This window comes from Stegostoma tigrinum, chromosome 13 (genome assembly GCF_030684315.1).
Source record: "Stegostoma tigrinum isolate sSteTig4 chromosome 13, sSteTig4.hap1, whole genome shotgun sequence".
In the NCBI taxonomy this organism is placed as follows: Eukaryota; Metazoa; Chordata; class Chondrichthyes; order Orectolobiformes; family Stegostomatidae; genus Stegostoma; species Stegostoma tigrinum.
The window spans coordinates 68,083,413-68,107,933 of NC_081366.1; the positions used below are offsets into that span (position 1 = coordinate 68,083,413).

General features: G+C 44.2%; 1 protein-coding gene across 5 annotated transcripts in view; it reads left to right on the plus strand.

Annotated features, from left to right (window-relative positions):
* LOC125458425 (serine/threonine-protein phosphatase 2A 55 kDa regulatory subunit B beta isoform) overlaps positions 1 to 24,521 on the plus strand; it is a 525,757-nt gene that overhangs the window by 481,246 nt on the left and 19,990 nt on the right. For all 5 annotated transcript variants that reach the window (XM_048543679.2, XM_048543681.2, XM_048543682.2 and 2 more), the window contains 2 exons: positions 4,487 to 4,664; positions 7,833 to 7,997. In XM_048543679.2, coding sequence (XP_048399636.1) covers positions 4,487 to 4,664; positions 7,833 to 7,997 — 343 coding nt within the window. The remainder of the gene's footprint in view (positions 1 to 4,486; positions 4,665 to 7,832; positions 7,998 to 24,521) is intronic.

The window sequence follows — 24,521 nt, forward strand, 5'->3', positions numbered from 1 at the left end:
CTACTCCTGCTCCTAGTTCTTGTGTTCTTGTGTTGTGTGTTGTGAATAAACATTTAACGAAGAAAGAATTTGCACGTGTATGCTACCCTTCAAATGTCAGGAAATATTAAAAGCACTTTATATTGTTGAAGTGATCATTGCTAATCATTGAAATTTACACACAAGAAGATTTCACAAACCATGATGAAATAGGAGCCAGAAATCAGATTTTATAATATTGGTTGGACATCAAATATTTGTAAGGACAGCAAAAACTTCCCTCTCACCTTTGAAATAATACCAGCAGATCTTTTATATCCACTTGAGAAGATAAATGGAGCTTCAGTTTAATGTTTGCTGAAGACCATACCTTCAACCAAGGTTAGTATAAAGCTAAGTAAATTGATAGAGTATAAATACAGAGCAGGTTGACAAGAACTAGTGTGAATTTAATGGTTTAAGTGGTAGAGGCAAGACTATTCAAGAGAGTACGTGGATACTTCCTCTGTCTTGGGGCACCATGTATGAAGGAAGTATCTCCAAATCGAGCTGAGGATTTCTGCTTGTGTGAGTGCATCCTGAATTGCACAATCCAGGGGGTTGTCACCACATGAGCAGTAAGAGCTCAGGACATTAGTTGGGTAGCTGTAAGTGGGAGGAGGAAATACAAAAGTCTGCAAGGTGTGTGCCTCTGTCAAGCAGCAGTGCTCAGCATGAGACTGTTAATGCATTGCCATCTAGGCCATTGCTCCAATGGATGAAGATGCAGCACCAGAATTTAGAAATACAGTTGTTATAGCATGTTCCATAACTGTGAGAGGGAACAGAGAGGCATTTCTGTACCCATTGTCATGAGTCCTGCATGGTATGCTGCCTCCCTGACCCCAGGTTGAAGAATTACAGAGAGATAATGCAGAATCTTCTGCAGGGTCAAGGCATTGAGCTGTGGTCTATTTTGATATCAACAACATAGAGAAGACAAGAATTGAGTTTCTACAGTCATATTTTCTGGAGGTAAGAAGTGGATTTAAAAGTAGAACCTTAGAGGAAATAATCTGTAGGTTATTCCCAGTGCTGTATGCCAGCAAGAATTGAATTTGGAAGATAGCGTAGATCAATGTGTGTCTTGATGTATAATATAGAATAGAAGCCTTCAAATTCTGAGGCTTTTAGAACCAATTCAAGAGTAGCAGGCAGCTATTAAAAAGTACTAGGCTGCATCTCAACAGAACTGAGACTACTGTCTTCATATGGAGACTCATTAATGTGCTTGGGAGGATTTAGGCTAAATTAGCAGTGGGATGGTCACAAGCATATGTGAATAGGAAAGAAAAATAAAGTGCATAAATTGAGACTGCTAGACAATTTTACAGAGGCTGTAGTTTATATTAGGCTGAGGTGAATTAAGAAGGACCTTGAGGAATGCAGAAGAATGGTCCTGAAACTATAACTCTACATGAGGTCAATCATACAGAGCATTGTGGTAAAAATAACAGAGGTTTCAGATATATCACACCTCCTTATTGTTGAGCAAATAAACATTGAGGCATTGACAAAAGAGACCACAGAAAGAACAACGTATTTTAACCACTTAAGGATGCCAGTCAAGCAAAGTCAACAGTTCTCTCCAGATGTCACAACAGAATCTCCGGCTGAAATATTCTTTTTACAGGCCTGAGCTCTCAGCCATGATTTATAATGAGGACAGATATGAGAACTCTGAGTGGAACTGAATGACTGTCTGTAAACATGGAGGTGGCATGGGGACTGTGTGGAAGGCTGAAGGATAAAAGGACTTACAGCTTTTACCGACTGGAATGCTCGAAAGCCCTTCATTCATAGCTAATGGAATACAGTCATTGAGTCATAGTCCCATTTATCTGACCTTTTCCTAAGTTCCTGTGAGTTTTCCCTAATATATACATCTCTTTTGAAAGTTATTATCGAATTTACTTTAATCACAGTACAGACAACATGTTCTTGATCATTGTGTAATATGCCCACACATCGCTTCTCAATATTTTGCCAATCTCAAGCCTGTCATATAGTTACTGACTGCAAATTTGGGAAGCACACGGACCCATTTGATGCACTGTAAGATCCTACAGCAAACAAACTAAGTAATGGTGGGTCAGTCATTTAAAAGCAATCTCAAAACGTACAATCATGCAACATAGGCAAACGTACCCTCCATCCGCAGAAGCATCATTTTTATTTAAATCTGTGGTGTTGGTTAAGGAAGGGCTATTGCCAAAGGTACAAGGAGCCCTTGCTCTTATTCTGGTATTGCTACAGTAACATCCATCAGTGCCAACAACTGCAGTGGTTTAGTATTGCCTCTGAAACAGAACATTGTTCCTTTATAAAAGTAATGAAAGGAATGCCACAAATATTTAGCACTTAATTGGATCTCAAAACTGATCACCCATCAGTCAGATTGGTGTTAAACATTAAGAGGTATACTTGAAATTAAAGGCAAAAGAAAGAATAGCAAAAAGACAATTAACTTCTTTCCCAAGTTTACCGTAATGTGTGCCTGTGGAATGTTTGGAGTAGTGCAGCATAACTGAGTAAAACAAAAATCATAGATTATTTGTTCAACGTAATTCATCTTGCTCTGGTGTGTGCACTGTCTGACAGTCATGTTAAATAGATTAGTACTTGGATCGTTGTGCTTGGAGACCTTTTGAAGTTGCATGACTAATTAGAGATGGGTCACTGGGTTTCATTCAATAATTCAGTAAGAACTCTCTGCCTTGCCCAGTAGGTTCTGCTGGCGAGGCAGTGGTGCCTTTCCCCGACAGAATTGACTGCCTGATTGACTGACAATCAGGTTTGCTTTGCCTCGGAACGAACAGCTCAACCTGCGGCTCCGGGTATTTGGTAATATCCAGCCTTGCTGAATAACGCATCGCCGATTTTTCTCACACCGCATTGGTCAATGTGTCTTTCGCAGCCACAGCTGCTGTCAGGACCCTGCTGTCACTCCACCCTTGGCGTCCCAATGGTGACTTGGCATCTGTGGATGACTCTGTCTTGGAGCAGTCTCTGTCTCTCTGTCGCGCGCGCACACGCACACGCACACGCACGTGCACACACACACACACACACACACACACACACACCCATGTATACATTTGCATGTACCCACTCCTATTGAGCCATGTATGTGCATATATACCCAAATGCAAATACTTGCTCACAGGTGCAAAGTAATACCTCCTTCCATGTAGAATCATCCTCACTGCTGCAAATGTAACATGATTAGTGGCTCAGAGTTGGAAGCTAATGCTCTAGATGATTAGGAAGGCCCTGATGACATGAATAGATTATAAACTATTTTAATGGAACTGGTGGACATTCCAGCTTGTTTGTTAAAGACTTTCAGTAACATCCAGGAATATTTCAGGTTAAAATAAGTCACACTCAATAACTTTGTTTCTCATTTTTATCTTGGAATTGCTTTGAAATACGGTGAACATTAACTATCAAGAAACTTCATCATTGGTGGTGTCATGAAAATGGCGCTGTCATGTTCACCTCTTCCCCGATGCTTTGTCACACTCCCTGAACGTCCTGGCTGAGACAGGCTCCACACTGTCTGGTAACCCCTTCTCCTGGGCCCATTGGATTCAGCAATGCGGAGATCTTGCAGATAAGCAACCCAATCCTGCCCACATACTGAAGAGCCATAGGCCACTGCACTATCCAGAAGAGATTGCTGAAATTGATCAGGGATATGTTGGTGTGACAGTGATAATCCAGAGATTTAAATTAATGCTGCATTAGTGCAATCTCACAACAACAGTGGGTAGAACTTTAGTTCCATTAATAAACTAGTCTCAGTATTGATGACTGTGAAACTGTCACTGTTGTAAGAGCTTGTCACTACTAATGGGCATCAGGGAAGGAAACCTGAGACAATAAGGACTGCCGACACTGGAAGCCGGAGTCTATAGGTGTGAGGCTGGAAAAGCACAGCAGGTCAGACAGCATCCGAGGAGCAGGTAAATCAAAGTTTCTGTCTAAAACACTTAGTCAATCTGCCATCCTTACCCACATGTGACTCTAGACCCAGTAATAGACCAAATGCCTTTCTTCCTTTTCTTTCCACTATCTGTGCCAGGATAGCACTTACCCATCTCCAGTATGAAAAACAATCACGAATAAGAACAAGGGACTCATCTCCACTAGGAGGAGTTGAGGAGAGTGCCATAGATGCTTTTCTTGGTAAGTTAGAAAAATACATGAGAGTGAGAAAGGCATAGAATTTATGATCAGTACAGCACAGTACAGGCCCTTCAGCCTATAATTATCTCGATAGTTAAGTGAAGCCAATTGTAGGAGTTTCACGTAGAGTACAAACTAGAACTTGAACTGGCCTGTATCTAATCTATATACTTTGTAAAGACGAGAGGAACACAGTTTGCGGCTATAGTGTTGGCTGGCCTGGTGTACCTCGGGGCTCTACTTTGTTTCTCAAATTGATGTATGTTTCTGTCCCCAGGTGCCGGTGCTGAGGCCCATGGATCTGATGGTGGAGGCCAGTCCTCGAAGGGTGTTTGCCAATGCTCACACATATCACATCAACTCCATCTCCGTAAATAGTGACTATGAGACATACATGTCAGCAGATGACTTGAGGATAAACCTTTGGCACCTGGAGATTACCAACCGAAGCTTCAGTATCCTTGAACGGCGAAAGCATGTTTCATCAATAAGTAATCTTTTTCACATGACTGAGTTTATGATCAATAGAATATTGGTGCATGATAATGTCTGATAGAATGGGGACCACAAATGGAGCAAATAAATGGCCTTTAATTTAATCTGTATCTTAAAAAAGAAATTTTAATTTGCTTCCTCTCTTTGCGCAGATGTTCCAATTGTCACTTAAATAATTTCACAGGTTTTGTTCAATACCTCAGCCAAGTATTCTTACCCCATGTACGTCTCAATAGGGTGAGTACTGGCTGCTGTTAAACCATGGGAAGCATCAAATCAAAGCCTGTTTCAGTTCATACACAAGGGATGGGACTTAATAATGTCATATTGAGGGCACGGAGGAGTGTTGAGTCAGATGGGATTTTGTTGAGTAGAGACCCTGCTGTCTTCCTGCTTCCCCAAATAAGTCTGTGGCAGAAAAGCCAGTGGATGATCTTCCCGCTCTGCTACCATTTGAGGCCTTATGTAGGCAGTCAATGCCTATTTTAGAGTCTTACCTCACCATCACTGGTATTAATCCTTTGGCAGCGGGAGAGGGGCTGTCCATTAGGGAGCATGCAATCCCAGGGTAGGCTGGGAGTGTTCCCATTTTAAAGGCATTGGGTGCCTATTTAAAGAACCTGGACTTAGAAAGGAGGTGGGTGTCTCCACCTCGGGTGGATGTGGTACTAGCAGCAGCAGCACTTCCTTCCTGCCTATTAATCTTGCCATTAGACAGAGTTCCCTGCTTCTGGGTTACTTGACAGCTATTAGCAGGTTGGAGCTCCAAGCCCCCAGGGTTCTTGTTTCCAGGGATTGCTGCTGTATCCAACAAGGAACCTCAGTAGAACACCTTGAAAAGGGTGATGCGAGGCTCTCATCACCTTTCTATCCAATGGGTGAGACCACTCTCACCTCCATGCAAAACTGCCCTCCCTTTCTGAACAGGAAGGATGAGCAATCAGCAAGTAGAAGATGGTGACTTTCCTTACATTTTGAAGGGGAAGGCCTTGACCTATCAAGAAGCCTGGTGTAAATTGAACTTGTGTTTCAATCAACTTTCTCAGTGCAGTGTCAGAAGCACATTTTGATGTGTCACTCTCTCCCTCCTTCATGTCAACTGTAGATGTTATGCTGTGAGATTTAATAGGTATCACCATGTCCCAATCCAGGGACTCGCATGAGTTTGTGACAACCCATGATGATGAGAATAATTATTGATACTGATTCTTTGGTAACAGATCTCATTCCATCGGACACCAGCCCCTTTGTGTCCTGTACCAGTGGGAGGAGCACTTAAAATCCTGATCAATAGTAAGTGGATTTGCAGGACCCCATAGTACTCAGAGCTGCTGCCTCGTGGAACTTGGGAATGGGTTTGCCTCAAAGGTCCATTTGCATCTCTGTTACCTTGACTTCCATTTGGCTCACTTTATGGAAAAAATAAATGCTGGCAAGGAACATAACCACTTTAGAGATTTGTTTTTGGTTGCAATAACTTTAGCAGAATGCTGGTGTTCCAGAAGCTGATCAGGTGCTTCAGGGCCTACTACAGGGTGTCAAATAGTTAAGGAAAAGTTTAGATTATTTTGTGCTTGAAGTTAGATCCAGAACTAACTAGGAAAATTAAATCATGGTTCAAATGAGGCTTTGAGGGTGAAAACTATTTTCATTTGAACTACTTTATTCAGTTGTTAGTTTCCTTTATATTCCACTTGTCAGTTGTAGATATGTATTAACCTCTTGACAGAGTGCCAGAAAAATTAAATGGGCTAAATATATACACTGTTTTGCCATTTAATAGAGCTTGTTGTGGTTCAGTTTTGGTTCTCATTGTCTCTGAACCACAAGTAACCTTTACAGCCTAATTATACTGGCAACAAACGTCTTCAATTGTGTACTTAGATGAAAATGTGGGGGGGTGGGAGTAGGGTTGAATGGGTCATAAATGTTGACGTCGACCTGTTAGGCCAACTGATCTATTTCTGTGTTGTATATTTTATGTCATTCCTTTACAAGGGGGTAGCTGTTTAACTGAGGGACAAGCTCTCTGCCCTTTGCCCTCCAATTAGAGTTGCCAATTCTGGCTGAATGTGATCTGCCTCTGACCTACCTCTGGACCGCCCCTCACCCCAGACTCCCACCACTGGTCACCCAACATTCTATGGGCAAGTGAATAGACCTCTAATTGCTGAACTGAATAATCCTTGACTGTCAATCGACCAATCCTTTATGGTTGATGAATAATGAACAGAAGTTTTAACTTGTTTTCTGTAAAGCGCCATCTCTTGAAATAAATGCCACTGTTTTCTTTTTATCTTGGGTTTGCTTGAATCCATGTTCTGGTGTTTTACATCTCTAACATACAAAATATAGGTTGTCTAGTTAACTTTTTTGTTGCTAATGAGCTGATCCATGCTGAAGCAATGCTGTGAGGTTCTATATTTGCCCTGAGTACCCTGGATCTTTGGATATATTATACTTTACTTCAGTTGAATTAACATTCACCATTTGCATTCCAGGCTGTTTAAGATTCCATTATCCTTTTTTAATGAATCAGATAATTTAATAATTGGTTTATTGAAAAAAATCGCTATGGCAACAGGTGCAGAATTGTGATGTTGTGAATTATGATTACTTATTTAATTTGTAACATGGATGTGGGTCCTCATTAAAATAAAAATGAAGCATGAAATAATCAGAGGACTGAACAGTTACGAACCTTTCAGAATACAAATAATTACAGTCTGTTTCAAAATGCAGGTCTCCTTCACTTAGAGTAAAAGTGAAAGATTCGTTGTACACTGTATTTTGCATTAAAGCCCATTAGTCATCTGTTGGTGAGTTGCGTTTATTTGCTATTAATAAATATGGAAAGAAAGATAGTTTTGAATTCATATAATGTCTCTTGTGACATCAAGAAGTTTTTCAGTGGATGTAAAGTATTTTATGAAGTGTAGTCACTGTTGTAGTGTAGGCATTAAGTTCCACACAGCAAAGTGATGGGAAATGGTGGTTATCAACTTGAAAACTTATGCCCCTTTGAGCTCTGTGTATCCAGGATGCAAGAGATAAAGCATAACGTTATATGATGAGTAGGTATGCGCTGCATTTCAGGCTGGTTGTTTCCTTCAATCACGGTCTTCCAGATATTGTAGATATAAAGCCAGCCAACATGGAGGAACTGACTGAGGTGATTACAGCAGCAGAATTCCATCCACACCAGTGTAACATGTTTGTGTACAGTAGCAGTAAAGGAACAATTCGACTGTGTGATATGCGAGCATCGGCGCTATGTGACAAACACTCCAAACGTAAGTAGCCACCTTAGTATGCTACTCATTAACAGAATTGGCCATAGGTCAAGGTCCTCCTCAGTGGTCGATCTGATGAATGGACACTGACGGGGGCGGGGTGGGGGTGGGTGGATATCCATTGGTGATTCCATCTTCCCCCAGGCAGGAGAGCTCTGAATATTCTAGATATGATATCTGAGGAGCTGCCAAGTGGAGACAAGAAGTTCTGCACAGGGAGAGAGTGAATGAACCACAGAATCAGTAACTGCACTATAGAGAAAAAGTAGTACAATGGCAATGTCATTGTAACCATGAAGCCCAGGGTGGCCGGTACCTTGAGTATAGGAGTTGGGAGGACTTGTTATGGCTGTACAAGACATTGATTAGGCCATTTTTGGAATACTGCATCCAATTTTGGTCTCCCTGCTATAGGAAAGATGTTGTAAAACTTGAAAGCGGTCCAGAAAAGATTTATAAAAATGTTGCCAGGGTTGGAGGGTTTGAGCTATAGGGAGAGGCTGAATAGGCTGGGACTATTTTCCTTGGAGCATCGGAGGCTGAGGGGCGATCTTATAGAAGTTTATAAAATCATGAAGGGCATGGATAAGGTGAATAGCCAAGACCTTTTTCCCAGGATAGGGAGTCTAAAACTAGAGGGAAAAGATTTAAAAGGGACCTTAGGGGCAGCTTTGTCATGCAGAGGGTGTTGTGTGTATGGAATGAACTGCCAGAGGAGTTGGTGGAGACTGGGACAGTTACAACATATATAAGCATCTGAATGATTTTATGAATAAGAATGGTTTGGAAAAATATGGGCCAAATGCTAGCAAATGGCTTTAGATTACTTTTGGATATCTGGTCGTCATGGGCGAGTTGGACCGAAGAATCTCTTTCCATGCTGTGTAGCTGTAACTCTACTATTCCATGTGAGTTCAAACCCCATTACAGTGGTATGTTAAAATTGAATTGAAATGAATTTCTAGATAATAAATTTGAAAATCATAAAATAGTAAAATGTAATGAAAAGTGAGTACAAAGAGAGAGAGCTGGAAGGAAAGAACAATAGGGAAGCTCTGCAAGTGGGGTGGTAGGGAGGAGAAATTAAATGTGATGATGACACAGGACCGAAGTATATGGTAATGGAGCCAGTAGCACAAGAGACATGACCAGAGGATGTGCAGGACATGTCAAGAGGAAAGCATAGATACAACCATTATCAGAACCCCTGCTACACAATAAAATTGGAGCATAGGTTATTATCTGAAACTAATGAAGAAAATGCTGGAGAAATTCAGCAGGTCTGGAAGCATATGTGGAGAGTGTGTTAACGTTTTGGCCCCAACTGACCTTCAAATGATCTGTGTGTTGAGGTCAGACGGCTGGCAAGTGTCTAACTGAAAGGTAAGGCTCTTTGACTTTCAATTCCTTGTGTTAGAGTAACATCCTTCTACAGACAATGCGGAATCTGGGACAACCTTATTCCAGTCTTCAATGTATGGCCTTCCTTCTGCCGGTGAGGAGGGAGGAGAACACTAAATTTCAGATCCTTCATAATACCTCCATTATTAACTGGGGGCAAAGATGGCATAATGCATTTGTCACTGCACTTATAATTCAGAGACCCGTGTATTGTTCTCGGAAATCACACAGAATATGGTGGAATTTGAATTTACTAAATGGTGACCGTAATACACACCACTGTCAATTGAAATAAAACCTCATCTGGTTCACCAATATCCCTTCGGGAAGGAAATCTGCCACCTTTATCCACTCTGACCTACATGTGACAGATCCACTCAGTGGTTGATTCTTAACTGCCCTCTGAAATGGCCTAGCAAACCATTCAGTTGAAAAACCACTAGAAAGTTTCAAAAAAGAAATGAAACCAGACAGACCACCTGATATTAACTAAGACACTGGAAACAACAAAAGCAAACTCAGCCCTGTCAACTCTGCAAAGTCCTCATTTCTAATATACGGAGACTAGTGCCAAAATTAGGGTAACTAACTGTCACGGACTGGTTAAGTCATATATAGGCATTGGCATTGTTGTACTCAGAATCGTATCTGACACACCTTCCCAGACCATCAACCCCATCAACACTCCTGGGTCTGTTCTGTCCCACAGGCAGTTCAGACCAGCGGATAAAGCAGCACAGTAGTATAACAGTGTGGAAGAAAGCCATTCAGCCCATTGAGTTCGCGTTAACCCTCTGAAAACCATCCCACCTAGGGTCACGTCTTTGGACTGTGGGAGGAAACTGGAGCACCTGAAGGAAACCCAGCCAGACACAGGGAGAATGTGCCAGGGAATTGAACCTGGGTCCCGCACTCTGAGGCGGCAGTGCTAAGCACTAAGAGTTGCTGTGGGAGCCCTCAACATTGACTCTGTACACCATGAATTCTCATGGTACCAGGTCAGTCTAGGCAAGGAAGCCATCTGTTGATTGTCAACTAACACTGACCCTTGACTGATGAAGTGTTTCTCGCTGTTGAAGAGCATTTGGAGAAAGCCCTGAGGATGGCACAGAATGTGCTTTGGCTGGGGGTTTTCAAGACTATCTCAGCGACAGCACTACTTGCTGAGCTGGTTAAATCCTAAAGATCATTGCTGCTAGACTGGGTTTGCTGCAGCTAGTCAGAGAACTATTAAGAGGGAAAAACGTACTTGACCTGATTCTCACTACTTTGCCTGCCACAGATGCATCTGTCCTCAACAATATCAGTAAAAATGACTACCACGCAGTCTTTGAGGAGAATGAGTCCTGTCTTCGCATTGACAACACCCTCCATTTTGTTGAATGGTACTATCGCTGTGCCAAACCGATGAAGGGTCTAGGCCCGAAATGTCAGTTTTTGTGCTCCTAAGATGCTGCTTGGCCTGCTGTGTTCATCCAGCTCCACACTTTGTTATCAGGGGATCAATGTAGTTCACTGGAGAGCGCAGGGGGACATGCCAGGAGCAGCAGCTGCTGAAGCTAAAAAAGCAGGACTACTTTCATGCCAAACAGCATAAGCAGTAATTGATAGACAGAGCTGAGTGATTCCACCGTCAGCCAATCAGATTTTAAGCTCTGCAGTCCTGGCACATCCAGTCATGAATGGTGTGGGCGATCAGTTAACTCACTGGAGGAGGAGGTTCTGCAAATATCTCCATCCTCAATGATGGAAGAGCGCAACACATCAGTCAAAATGTAAGGCTGAACCATTTGCAACAGTTTTCAGCTAAAAGTGCCAATCCATCACAGTCTCTTCCCATGGAACCCAACATCACAGTTGCCAGTCTTCAGCCAATTCAGTTCACTCCACATGATATTACCAAGCTGCTGAAGGCAGTGGGCTCTGCAAATCCGATGGTCTCCTGACAACATTCTGGCAATAATGGTGAAGATATGTGTTCCATAACCTAATACTCCCATTACCAAGCTGTTCCATACAGCTACAAAACAGTCATCTACCCACCTATTTGGAAATAAGAGTTTGTTAGTAGTCGTAGCAGTGTAAATCTTTTATAGGTGGGTTTTCCTTCACATGTTACCACTTAGGGCATCTGCTAATATAATTACGACTCGAATAGAAGAGCGAGAGACATGATGGATAGGTACCAACTTTGGACAAGATTCCTCTCCCTACCCCACAGACCCCTTTGCCGAACTCCAACACTCTCCCTCCACCTGGACCCCACCCTCTGGCCTTTTACCTGCACTTGATCTTTTCATTGAGAACTGTCGACATGACATCAGTCGCCTCAAAATCACTGCCCCCTCAACAAATCCAACCTATCTCCCTCCGAACTGATTGCACTCTGTGAACTCAGATCTAATCCTAACTTTGTCATCAAGCCTGCTGACAAGGGTGGTGCTGTTGTAGTCTGGCTTACTGACTTCTACCTTGCAGAGGCCGAGCACCAGCTCTCGGATACCTCCTCCTACCTTCCCCCGGACCATGACCCCACCATGGCACATCAGGCCGTTGTATCCACTACGGTTACGGATCTCATTTCACCTGGTGATTTTCCCCCATCCGTTCCCAAGTCAATAGTCCCCTGAGCCCACACAGTTAGTTTCTGCCTCCTGCCAAAAATCCACAAACAGGACTGTCCAGGTAGACCCGTTGTGTCAGCCTACTCATGCCCCACAGAACTCATCTCTTCCTACCTTGACTCAGTCTTCACTGCCCGGTCCAATCCCTACCCCCACACATCCATGATTCATCTGATGCCTTTTGCCGGTTTCAAAGCTTCCAGTTTACCGGCTCCAGCCGCCACCTCTGTACCATGGATGTGCAGTGCCTTTACACACCCATTCCCCACCAGGCGGGTCTTAGGGCTTTCCGCTTCTTCCTGGAGCAAAGACCAGAAGCATCCCCATCCTCCACCACCCTCCTCCACTTGGCCAAACTTACCCTCACCCTCAACAACTTCTCTTTCAACTCCTCTTCAATTTCTTCAGGTAAGAGGGGTTGCCATGGGTACCCACATGGGCCCGAGTTATGCCTATCTCTTCGTGGGGTATGTGGAACATTCCTTGTTCCAGTCCTATTCTGGCTCCCACCCACAACTCATTTCTCTGATACATCGATGATATCATTGGTGCTGCTTCCCTCTATCATCAAGAATTGGAAAACTTCATCAATTTCGCCTCCAAGTTCCACCCTGCCCTCACTTTCACCTGTTCTATCTCTGACTCCTCCCTTCCATTCCTCAACATTTCTGTTTCCATTTCTGGGGATAGACTGGCCACTAATATCCATTACAAACCCACCGACTCCCACAGCTACCTGGACTATACATCCTCACACCCCACTTCCTGTAAAGACTCCATCCATTCTCTCAGTTCCTCCATCTCCATCGCATATGTTCAGATGAGGCCAACTTCGACAAGGGAGCCTCCAAAATGTCCACCTTCTTCCTCAACCAAGGATTCCCAACTCCGTTGCCGACAGGGCCCTCAATCGGGTCCGACCCATCTCCCGCACTTCTGCCCTCACCCCTTTTCTTCTCTCCTGCAACAGCGATAGGGTCCCCCTTATCCTCACCAGCATCCACATCCAGAAGATCATCAGACGCTATCTCCACCACCGCCAGCAAGATGCCACCACCAGACACACATTTCCTCTCCTCCTTTGTCCACCTTCCATAGGGACTGTTCCCTCCAAGATACCCTGGTCCATACTTCCTTGACCCCCAACACCTCCCTACAGCCCGACGGCACCTTCCGCTGTAACCGGAGAAGCTGCGACACCTGCCCATTTACCTCCTCCCTCCCCAGTATCCAAGGGCCCAAACATACCTTCCAAGTGAAGCAGCACTTCACCCGCACTTCCAAAAATCTAGTCTACTGCATTCGCTGCTCACAATGTGGTCTCCTCTACATTGGGGAAACGAAGCATAGACTTCGTGACCACTTTGCAGAACATCTACGTTCTGCTTGCAAAAAAGACCCTGAACTACCTGTTGCCTGCCACTTCAATGCACCACCTTGCTCCCTGGCCAATGTCTCTGTCTCCAGCTTGCTACAGTATTCCAGTGAAGCCCAGTACAAGCTGGAGGAAAAACACCTCATTTTCCACTTGGGGACCCTACAGCCCTCTGGACTCAATATTGAGTTCAATAATTTTAGGGCCTAAACTCCCCATGTCCCAGACCTTGTTACCACATAGCCTGCCACTACATACCCCCTGTTGTTAGTCACTAACAGTCCCCATTAACAACTATTCACCCTCCCAGCCTGATCATTAGCAACTCCTTTGTCTGTCCAGCCGTCTTTCTCTCTCTTTGGGCTCTATCCTATCGTTTACTCCCTATCCCACCCACCTCCCTATTTTCTGCGTATAAACTGACGTTTTCCCAGCCACCATCAGTTCTGAGGAAGGGTCACCGGACCTGAAATGTTAACTTTGTTTTCTCCTCCACAGATACTGCCAGACCTGCTGAGCTTTTCCAGCAACTTTGTTTTTGTTCATGATGGATAGGAAGTTGGTTGAAACACAGAGGACAAAATATTGATGAAAGTATGCTTTTGGGAATTTAGGGACGTGAGTAATAGTGCCCTCACAATTGGCTTAAACCAAACAGATCCAAATTCCTTGGTCTGACAACAGTTTGCACGGGTTTAATTAGGCTTGTCTGGGCAGTAACCAGAATCCTGCAGTCTCTTCAATAACTGCAAAACTAGAAGGGATAAAAATGGCTTGTATTTATGTGAAATTCTGTGTCTGTGAGATTTTCATGGAGAAAATGAGATTCTGCAGCCTCCTCAGTGGTGAACCAGCTGACTGAGACCGAGTTTGACCCTCAGGCATAGGGTTTTGGTGTGGGATTGCAGGATCCCTTAGTGTAACATCAGCCTTCAGGCTAAACGGAAAAAGACTCTTCAATGGATAAACACTTGACAGCCAACACAAGCGAGTTGGGTCAAATGGCCTCCATCTCTTACTGTGTAATTCTGTGGTTCTATGAAGTGCTGAATATGCATAGTTCTCTGTCTTGGTTTTGCACAGGTACACACCAGAATGGATAGATATGGCCATGAGGGCTAAAATCAAGAAATACTTCACAAAGCTCTTGTGATTTAATATGGTCCAGATTTTTGAATCCAATCATTCATAAAGAAGCGTACAGCATCTGAGAAACCTAATCCACTTTCTTTTCAGAGATTTGTGGTACTTCCTTTGTTATTCCTATTCCAAGTCATGCTCCCTCTTGTTCCCCAGCAACCTGATGAAAACGTTGGCTCCAAGTCTAATTCTTTAACCTCCTTTCCTCACACGATCAACAAGCTTTTCAAAACTTGCCATTATGCTGCCCTACCTTCTCCTTTCGAACATTGACAGCATCTGCACTATAGACCTTGGCTTTTTCACTTTGCATTCTTTATGTATTATTTTCTGAAGTCCATATTATAAGTTCTGCCATTCAGCCTTGCGTGGCAACAAATTCTCTGGAATTTGTCGTGTGTGATTAATAAAGTGCCACAGAGGAATTTCCCAGCTCATGGTTTTCTTCAAATGTCTTGCCTGTCTTCATTATTCTGTCTCATCCTTAAACCCCTTCCCACTGCTCCTCCCCCTCCATCTCAGCTGGATTCGGTTGCTGTGGCCTATCTATCATTCACTATCCATCAGTGCTTTCCACGTGAATGCTTCACCACATTATGATTGTGATATTTGTTAAGGATCTGATAAGCAGTGTACATCATTCAAACCTGTCAGATGAAGGATGTTATTAAGAGATTGGATCAGAGCACTGGTGTTTCATCACTCACATCCAGCAGAGATATGTGTGTACGGAAAATACACTGCTTTATATCAATATTGTGTTACAGGGACTAAGTATCATACTTAAAGGATTTATGTGCCATGTGGAAAGCTTGGAATTCATTATACAGTCAGAAAGCTTTGAACTGTGTCATGGTGAATCAGTTTTCTAGGTGGATTAAAAAGATTGCATTTTTTTTTCAGGGTGTTTGCCAAAAGAATCAGGTGAGATGAGAATTCTCTTTAAACAGTGAATCATGATCCATCTGTAAAGATGATAGAATCAGATTTGACAATAATTTTCTAAAGGGCATGAAATAAATACTTGAAAGGAAGAATTTTTTCAGTCTTTTGGGGGAATAGTCGGGGGGGAGGTGAGACTAATTGCATAGCTCTTTCAAAGTGTTGCTACTGGCACAATGAGCCAAATGGTCTCCTCCTGTGTTGTATCATACTATGATTCTATTATCCAACTGCAAGAGAGTTAAAGTCAAATAAATCGAATCATCCAGGAAGGCAATTCTTTTCAACTGCAACTAAGGTGGAAACTGAAGTACAGAAACAGATCAAATGCAATCAAAATGAAATTTCTAACAGCAAAAAAATACTGGAGACACTCCGCAGGTCAAGCAGCGTCTGTGAGAGAGTAATAGAGTTAAGATTTCAAGTCAGCAACCTGAGTGGCTAAAGATCCATTTATAACTGAGTTAGCTATGCTCAGTGGGAAAATTAGTTGCTTCCATACTAAAAGGAGAAGAAATAAAGCTCTTTAGAGATTACCGAGTTATCAGCTCTCACCTTAACGCAGTGCAAGGTGCAGTGAATTGTGTGTTCCAAATCATTAAGGAAATGAACAATAATAAACGTATAATGAGGAACTGAGCATTGTTAAGCTGAAGAAATAATTCAGGAATGAGGTTAGAAGGAAATTATATTAATTGTCATTTGTGACTGTGATGTTAAGGAAAAGAACTAAAGAACCCAGTACTTATGTAGCTCCTGAGATAGTAGGAACTGCAGATGCTGAAGAATCTGAGATAACAAAGTGTAGAGCTGGATGAACACGGCAGGCCCAGCAGCATCAGAAGAGCAGGAAAGCTGTCCAGGCTCTGGCCTGGTCTACCATTAAAATTGAGCATTGCTGATCTTTGTCTCAATCCTATTTTTCAGTCTTAGCTGCCTATTCAGTGATGCCCTTATCTAACGGAAACTCATTGATCTGTCATGAAAGCACCGATTATCAGTCAGTATCTTCAAACCTGTGGCAAAGAAGGGAAGGGGGCAGAATAGAAAAGTACTCGTGGTAGGGGACTCGATTGTTAGGGGAATCGACAGGAGATTTTGTGGGCAAGATCGGGATTCCCGGAAGGTATGTTGCCTCCCTGGTGCCAGGGTCCGGGACGTCTCCGATCGGGTGTATAAAGTTCTGAAAGGGGAGGGTGAACAGCCAGAAATCGTGTTACATATTGGCACAAATGATATAGCCAGAAATAGGTTTGAGGATATAAAAAGTGATTTCAGGGAGTTAGGATGGAAGCTGCAGAGCAGGACGAACAGAGTAGTGTTCTCTGGTTTACTACCGGTGCCACGAGATAGCGAGGTGAGGAACAGGGAGCGGGCGCAGCTGAACACGTGGCTACGCAGCTGGTGTAGGAGGGAGGGCTTCAGATATGTTGATAATTGGGATGCCTTCTGGGGAAGGTGGGACCTGTACAAGAAGGACGGGTTGCATCTGAACTGGAAGGGGACCAATGTCCTGGGTGGAAGGTTTGCTCGAGTAGTTCGAGAGGGTTTAAACTAGTATGGCAGGGGGGTGGGAACCTGAGCTGTATACCAGAGGTGAGCGTTGATGCAGGTGAGGCAGTAGCAAGAGGTAGACCAGCTAGTGGGAAGGATTTTCCTGGGAAGGAACCAAGGGATCGGTTAAAGTGTGTTTGCTTTAATGCAAGGAGTATCAGGAATAAAAGTGATGAACTTAGAGCATGGATCAGTACCTGGTGCTATGATGTTGTGGCCATAACAGAGACATGGGTTTCTCATGGGCAGGAATGGTTGCTGGATGTTCCAGGGTTTAGAACATTTAAAAAGAATAGGGAGGGGGGAAAAAGAGGAGGGGGTGTAGCACTACTAATCAGAGAGGGTATCACAGCTACAGAAGCTTCCTTTGTTGAGGAAGATCTGCCTACTGAGTCAGTATGGGTGGAAATTAGGAACAGCAAGGGAGTAGTCACCTCGTTAGGGGTTTACTACAGGCCCCCCAATAGCAGCAGGGAGATTGTAGAAAGCATAGGTCGACAGATTTTGGAAAAGTGTGGACGCAGTAGGGTTGTTGTAATGGGTGACTTTAACTTTCCTAATATTGATTGGAACCTCCTTCGAGCAGAAGATTTGAATGGAGCTGTTTTTGTAAGGTGTGTTCAGGAGGGTTTCCTAACGCAGTACGTTGACAGGCCGACGAGGGGAGAGGCCATTCTAGACTTGGTGCTCGGAAACGAGCCGGGGCAGGTATCAGATCTTGTGGTGGGAGAGCATTTTGGTGATAGTGACCATAACACTCTCTCATTCTACATAGCTATGGAGAAGGAGAGGATTAGGCAGAATGGGAGGATATTTAATTGGGGAAGAGGAAACTATGATGCGATTAGACACGAGTTAGGAAGCATGGACTGGGAGCAGTTGTTCCATGGTAAGGGAACTATAGACATGTGGAGATGGTTTAAGGAACAGTTGTTGGGAGTGATGAGTAAATATGTCCCTCTGAGACAGGCAAGAAGGGGTAAGATAAAGGAACCTTGGATGACGAGAGCGGTGGAGCTTCTAGTGAAAAGGAAGAAGGTAGCATACATAAGGTGGAGGAAGCTAGGGTCAAGTTCAGCTAGAGAGGATTACATGCAGGCAAGGAAGGAGCTCAAAAATGGTCTGAGGAGAGCCAGGAGGGGGCACGAGAAAGGCTTGGCAGAAGGAATCCGGGAAAACACAAAGGCATTTTACACTTACGTGAGGAATAAGAGAATGGTCAAAGAAAGAGTAGGGCCGATCAGGGATAGCATAGGGAACTTGTGTGTGGAGCCTGAGGAGGTAGGGGAAGCCCTAAATGAGTTTTTTGCTTCTGTCTTTACGAAAGAAACGAACTGTGTAGTGAATGAAACCTTTGAAGAGCAGGTGTGCATGCTGGAATGGATAGAGATAGAGGAAGCTGATGTACTGAAAATTTTGTCAAACATTAAGATTGACAAGTCGCCAGGCCCGGATCAGATTTGTCCTCGGCTGCTTTGGGAAGCGAGAAATGCAATTGCTTCGCCACTTGCGAAGATCTTTGCATCCTCGCTCTCCACTGGAGTCGTACCTGAGGACTGGAGAGAGGCAAATGTAATTCCTCTCTTCAAGAAAGGAAATAGGGAAATCCCCGGCAATTATAGACCGGTAAGTCTCACGTCTGTCGTCTGCAAGGTGTTAGAAAGGATTCTGAGGGATAAGATTTATGACCATCTGGAAGAGCATGGCTTGATCAAATACAGTCAACACGGCTTTGTGAGGGGTAGGTCATGCCTTACAAACCTTATCGAGTTTTTTGAGGATGTGACTAGTAAGGTTGATGAGGGTCGAGCTGTGGATGTGGTGTATATGGACTTCAGTAAGGCATTTGATAAGGTTCCCCATGGAAGGCTCATTCAGAAGGTCAGGAGGAATGGGATACAGGGGAACTTAGCTGCTTGGATACAGAATTGGCTGGCCAACAGAAGACAGCGTGTGGTAGTAGAAGGAAAATATTCTGCCTGGAAGTCAGTGGTGAGTGGGGTTCCACAGGGCTCTGTCCTTGGGCCTCTACTGTTTGTAATTTTTATTAATGACTTGGACGAGGGAATTGAAGGATGGGTCAGCAAGTTTGCAGACGACACAAAGGTCGGAGGTGTCGTTGACAGTGTAGAGGGCTGTTGTAGGCTGCAGCGGGACATTGACAGGATGCAGAGATGGGCTGAGAGGTGGCAGATGGAGTTCAACCTGGATAAATGCGAGGTGATGCATTTTGGAAGGTCGAATTTGAAAGCTGAGTACAGGATTAAGGATAGGATTCTTGGCAGCGTGGAGGAACAGAGGGATCTTGGTGTGCAGATACATAGATCCCTTAAAATGGCCACCCAAGTGGACAGGGTTGTTAAGAAAGCATATGGTGTTTTGGCTTTCATTAACAGGGGGATTGAGTTTAAGAGTCGTGAGATCTTGTTGCAGCTCTATAAAACTTTGGTTAGACCGCACTTGGAATACTGCGTCCAGTTCTGGGCGCCCTATTATAGGAAAGATGTGGATGCTTTGGAGAGGGTTCAGAGGAGGTTTACCAGGATGCTGCCTGGACTGGAGGGCTTATCTTATGAAGAGAGGTTGACTGAGCTCGGTCTCTTTTCATTGGAGAAAAGGAGGAGGAGAGGGGACCTAATTGAGGTATACAAGATAATGAGAGGCATAGATAGAGTCGATAGCCAGAGACTATTTCCCAGGGCAGAAATGGCTAGCACGAGGGGTCATAGTTTTAAGCTGGTTGGTGGAAAGTATAGAGGGGATGTCAGAGGCAGGTTCTTTACGCAGAGAGTTGTGAGAGCATGGAATGCGTTGCCAGCAGCAGTTGTGGAAGCAAGGTCATTGGGCTCATTTAAGAGACTGCTGGACATGCATATGGTCACAGAAATTTGAGGGTGCATCCAGGAGGATCAATGGTCGGCACAACATTGTGGGCTGAAGGGCCTGTTCTGTGCTGTACTGTTCTATGTTCTATGTTCTATGTTCTAAACCTGTGATGGTGTGAATTGCATATTTTTACTATCCTTTAAGATACCTGATTTCCCTTCTAAATACCAGAGCTCTTATTTTGAGATTATGTCCCCTAATTCTTGATTTCCTTTAACAGTGGAAGTAATTAGTCACTATCTACTCTTTCAACATAATAAACACTTAATCATATCATTCCATTATTCTGCCATAATCAACACAGTGTAAACCAAGTTTCTCCAACTTGCCTTCACTGTGTTACCTTGTTAACTTGGTCTCATTCTGGTGAATGAATGTAATTTTTAAATTCTTTTTTATAGAATCCCTACAGTGTGAAAACAGCCCCCCGGCCCAACAAGTCCTCACCAACCCCCAGAGTATCCCACCCAGACCCATCCCACATAACTCACCAAATCTACACATTCCCTGAGCACTATGGACAATTTAGCATAGCCAATCCACCTAACCTGCACATCTTTGGACTGTGGGGGGAAACCAGAGGAAACCCACACAGACACGGGGAGAATGTGCAAAGTCCACACAAACAGTTTCATGAGGGTAGAATCAAACCTAGGTCCCTGGCGCTGTGAGGCAGCAGTGCTAATAACTGTGCCACCGTGCCACAAAATATTGCAAATGCTGGCCATCTGAAATAAAAACAGACTGGAGAAACTGAGCAGGTCTGGCAGCATCTTGGAGAGAGAAGCAGAGTTAATGTTTTGAATCCAGTATCACTCTTCTTTGGAGCATGACTTGTCTGAAGAAGAGTTACACTGGATTTGAAACATTACACTGTTTCTGTCTCCATAGATGCTGCCAGACCCGCTGAGATTCTCCAGCACCTTTTGATTTAAGTTTATCATTCTGTGCTGCAGCCACTCTAAGGCTAACATAAGTTTCCTGTTGTGTGCTGTCGAGAACAGATTTCTGAATGTGGGATTGAACCAGGTTGTAATCTATGCAACAGTGGTGCCATTTCCTTGCCTTTGTAATCCGCCATTCTTGAAATTAACACTTTCTACTTTTATATAAAAGATGTTTGCATTTATATAGCACCTTTCACAATCACTGGACCCCTCAAAGCACTTTACATTTTTGAAATTTAGCCACTGTTGTAGCTAATGTGACAGCTAATTTGTGTGAAGAACACTTTCTCGTGGTGGCCAGATCATCAGTTTTATCTGATTTTGGTTGAAGAAACATACTGGCTTTGACTCCAGGAACAACTCCCCTGCTCTTCTTCAGAATAAGAGACTAGGATCTTGTATGCCCATCTGAGAGAGCAAATACGGGTTCAGTTTCATAACTGAAATTGAAGATGGCACCTCCCTTCGTGCAGAGCTTCCTCACTATGTGCAAGAGTATCATTAACTTACATAGCAGCTTAAACATAACGAATCATTCCAAGGTAAACCTAGCTATATAAGAAAATAAGATGTCAATTGACCAAAGGTTTGGCCAAAGAAGTAGGTTTCAAAAGCCCTTGAAGAGATATCAGGAGAGAATTACAGAATTTGGGGGCCAAAGCAGCAGAAACCATGCCATTAATACTGGAGCAGTTATGATTGGGAATAGGCACAGGAGGCCAGAATTCAGATAGTACAGTTGGAGGAGGTTTCAGAGATAAGGAAGAGTGAGTCCAATGAGGCATTTGAAAACAGAATTTTAGAAGCATGTTGACTGGGAGTTGCAGTAAGTCAGTGCAGATAGTGATCGGGGAACAGGACTCACTACAAGTTAAGAAACAGAGGTAGAGTTTGAGATAAGCTTCAGTTTATGTGGCATAGAATGCGAGAAACCAGCCACAGATCAAGGATAAATTAAGTTCAGAGGTAACAAAAACACAGATGATGGTTTCAACAGCAGCTGAGTTGGGATAGGAGCCAAGTTGAACACTGTCACAAAGATTGTCTAGTAGGACAAGGGTAGTAGGTATTTGGTAACACCACAACCCTCAAGACTCATGTCATCTTGATCACCATTCCTGCACTGCTACTGGGTCAGAATTCTGGAACTCCCTTCCTAAATTTACTGCACAAACTGCAGTGGTTCAAGAAGGTAACTCAGTACCTCCTTCTCCATGGTAAATAGCAATAGGAAAGACAGCTATCCTCTAGATGAAAATTGTGCAACTGAATGACAGTAGAACAGCATAATAAAATGTGAGGCTGGATGAACACAGCAGGCCAAGCAGCATCTCAGGAGCACAAAAGCTGACGTTTCGGGCCTAGACCCTTCATCAGAGAGGGGGATGGGGGGAGGGAACTGGAATAAATAGGGAGAGAGGGGGAGGCGGACCGAAGATGGAGAGTAAAGAAGATAGGTGGAGAAGGTGTGGGTGGGGAGGTAGGGAGGGGATAGGTCAGTCCAGGGAAGACGGACAGGTCAAGGAGGTGGGATGAGGTTAGTAGGTAGCTGGGGGTGCGGCTTGGGGTGGGAGGAAGGGATGGGTGAGAGGAAGAACCGGTTAGGGAGGCAGAGACAGGTTGGACTGGTTTTGGGATGCAGTGGGTGGGGGGGAAGAGCTGGGCTGGTTGTGTGGTGCAGTGGGGGGAGGGGATGAACTGGGCTGGTTTAGGGATGCAGTGGGGGAAGGGGAGATTTTGAAACTGGTGAAGTCCACATTGATACCATATGGCTGCAGGGTTCCCAGGCGGAATATGAGTTGCTGTTCCTGCAACCTTCGGGTGGCATCGTTGTGGCAGTGCAGGAGGCCCATGATGGACATGTCATCAAGAGAATGGGAGGGGGAGTGGAAATGTTTTGCGACTGGGAGGTGCAGTTGTTTGTTGCGAACTGAGCGGAGGTGTTCTGCAAAGCGGTCCCCAAGCCTCCGCTTGGTTTCCCCAATGTAGAGAAAGCCGCACCGGGTACAGTGGATGCAGTATACCACATTGGCAGATGTGCAGGTGAACCTCTGCTTAATGTGGAATGTCATCTTGGGGCCTGGGATGGGGGTGAGGGAGGAGGTGTGGGGACAAGTGTAGCATTTCCTGCGGTTGCAGGGGAAGGTGCCGGGTGTGGTGGGGTTGGAGGGCAGTGTGGAGCGAACAAGGGAGTCACGGAGAGAGTGGTCTCTCCGGAAAGCAGACAGGGGTGGGGATGGAAAAATGTCTTGGGTGGTGGGGTCGGATTGTAAATGGCGGAAGTGTCGGAGGATAATGCGTTGTATCCGGAGGTTGGTAGGGTGGTGTGTGAGAACGAGGGGGATCCTCTTGGGGCGGTTGTGGCGGGGGCGGGGTGTGAGGGATGTGTCGCGGGAAATGCGGGAGACGCGGTCAAGGGCGTTCTCAATCACCGTGGGGGGGAAGTTGCGGTCCTTAAAGAACTTGGACATCTGGGATGTGCGGGAGTGGAAGGTCTAGGCCCGAAACGTCAGCTTTTGTGCTCCTGAGATGCTGCTTGGCCTGCTGTGTTCATCCAGCCTCACATTTTATTATCTTGGAATCTCCAGCATCTGCAGTTCCCATTATCTCTGACAGTAGAACAGCATTTAGCTTAGCTGTGAGGACCCTATGTTTGTATTGCTCGCACTTACAGCTAAAATTTATCAAAGACCTTCAGTGAGTAATGAACCAGGATAAATCTATGCAATCACATGCAGCAAACTACAGGTTTATCGAAGGAGTGGGAAGAAACTAGGCAAGAAAAATTGAACAAATAAATGGTATATGAGACCAAAGTGTTTGACAGGATAGAGATAAAGTGGATGTTTCCAGTTGTTGGGGAGATCATAAAAATAGGGGAGTCACTAATAAATGTTAAGAAAGTTCAGGAGAAGCTACTTTACCCAGAGACTGGATAGAATGTGGAGGTCAATACCCCGGGAATGGTTAAGGCAAATGTCTATGATATATTTCAAGGGAAGCTGTTTGAGTACACGAAAAAGAAAGTAGATATTGTGGAGGCTCGTGGGAAGTATAAATATTAGCATGGACCAGTTTGGGCCAACTTGCCTATTTCTGTGCTGTAAATATCTTTATAGTTCAATAGCATAACTCCTTACCATTGCCTTGTGTGACTAAATGACAAACCTCAATGTGTGCAGGTTCTTCAATGAATTGTATATAAGACTCAGTGTCAGAACTGAATGTATTGCACAATTCCAAATTTATAAAGTTTGTTGTGATTTTTTTCTGAGTGTCGATCTACCTCAGGTGATAGCAGTGTTGACTTCAGCAATTCCCAGTAGATGAGCAATTTGTGTTTGTTTTGTGCCTTTACTTTAGTAAGCTGCATAAAAGTGCTTTACAGGAGCATTCTCAAAACTGAGAATGGAAACAGCACAGTGGCTGAGTAGTTGGCACTGCTGCCTCACAGCACCAGGGACCCAGGTTCAGGTTCGATTCCAGCCTTGGGTGACTGTGTGGGGTTCGCATGTTCTCCTTATGCCCACATCTGTTTCCACCAGTTTACATCCACAGTCCAAAAATGTGCAAGTTACATAGAACATAGAACATTACAGCACTGTACAGGCCCTTCAGCCCTCAATGTTGTGCCGACCTGTCATACCGATCTGAA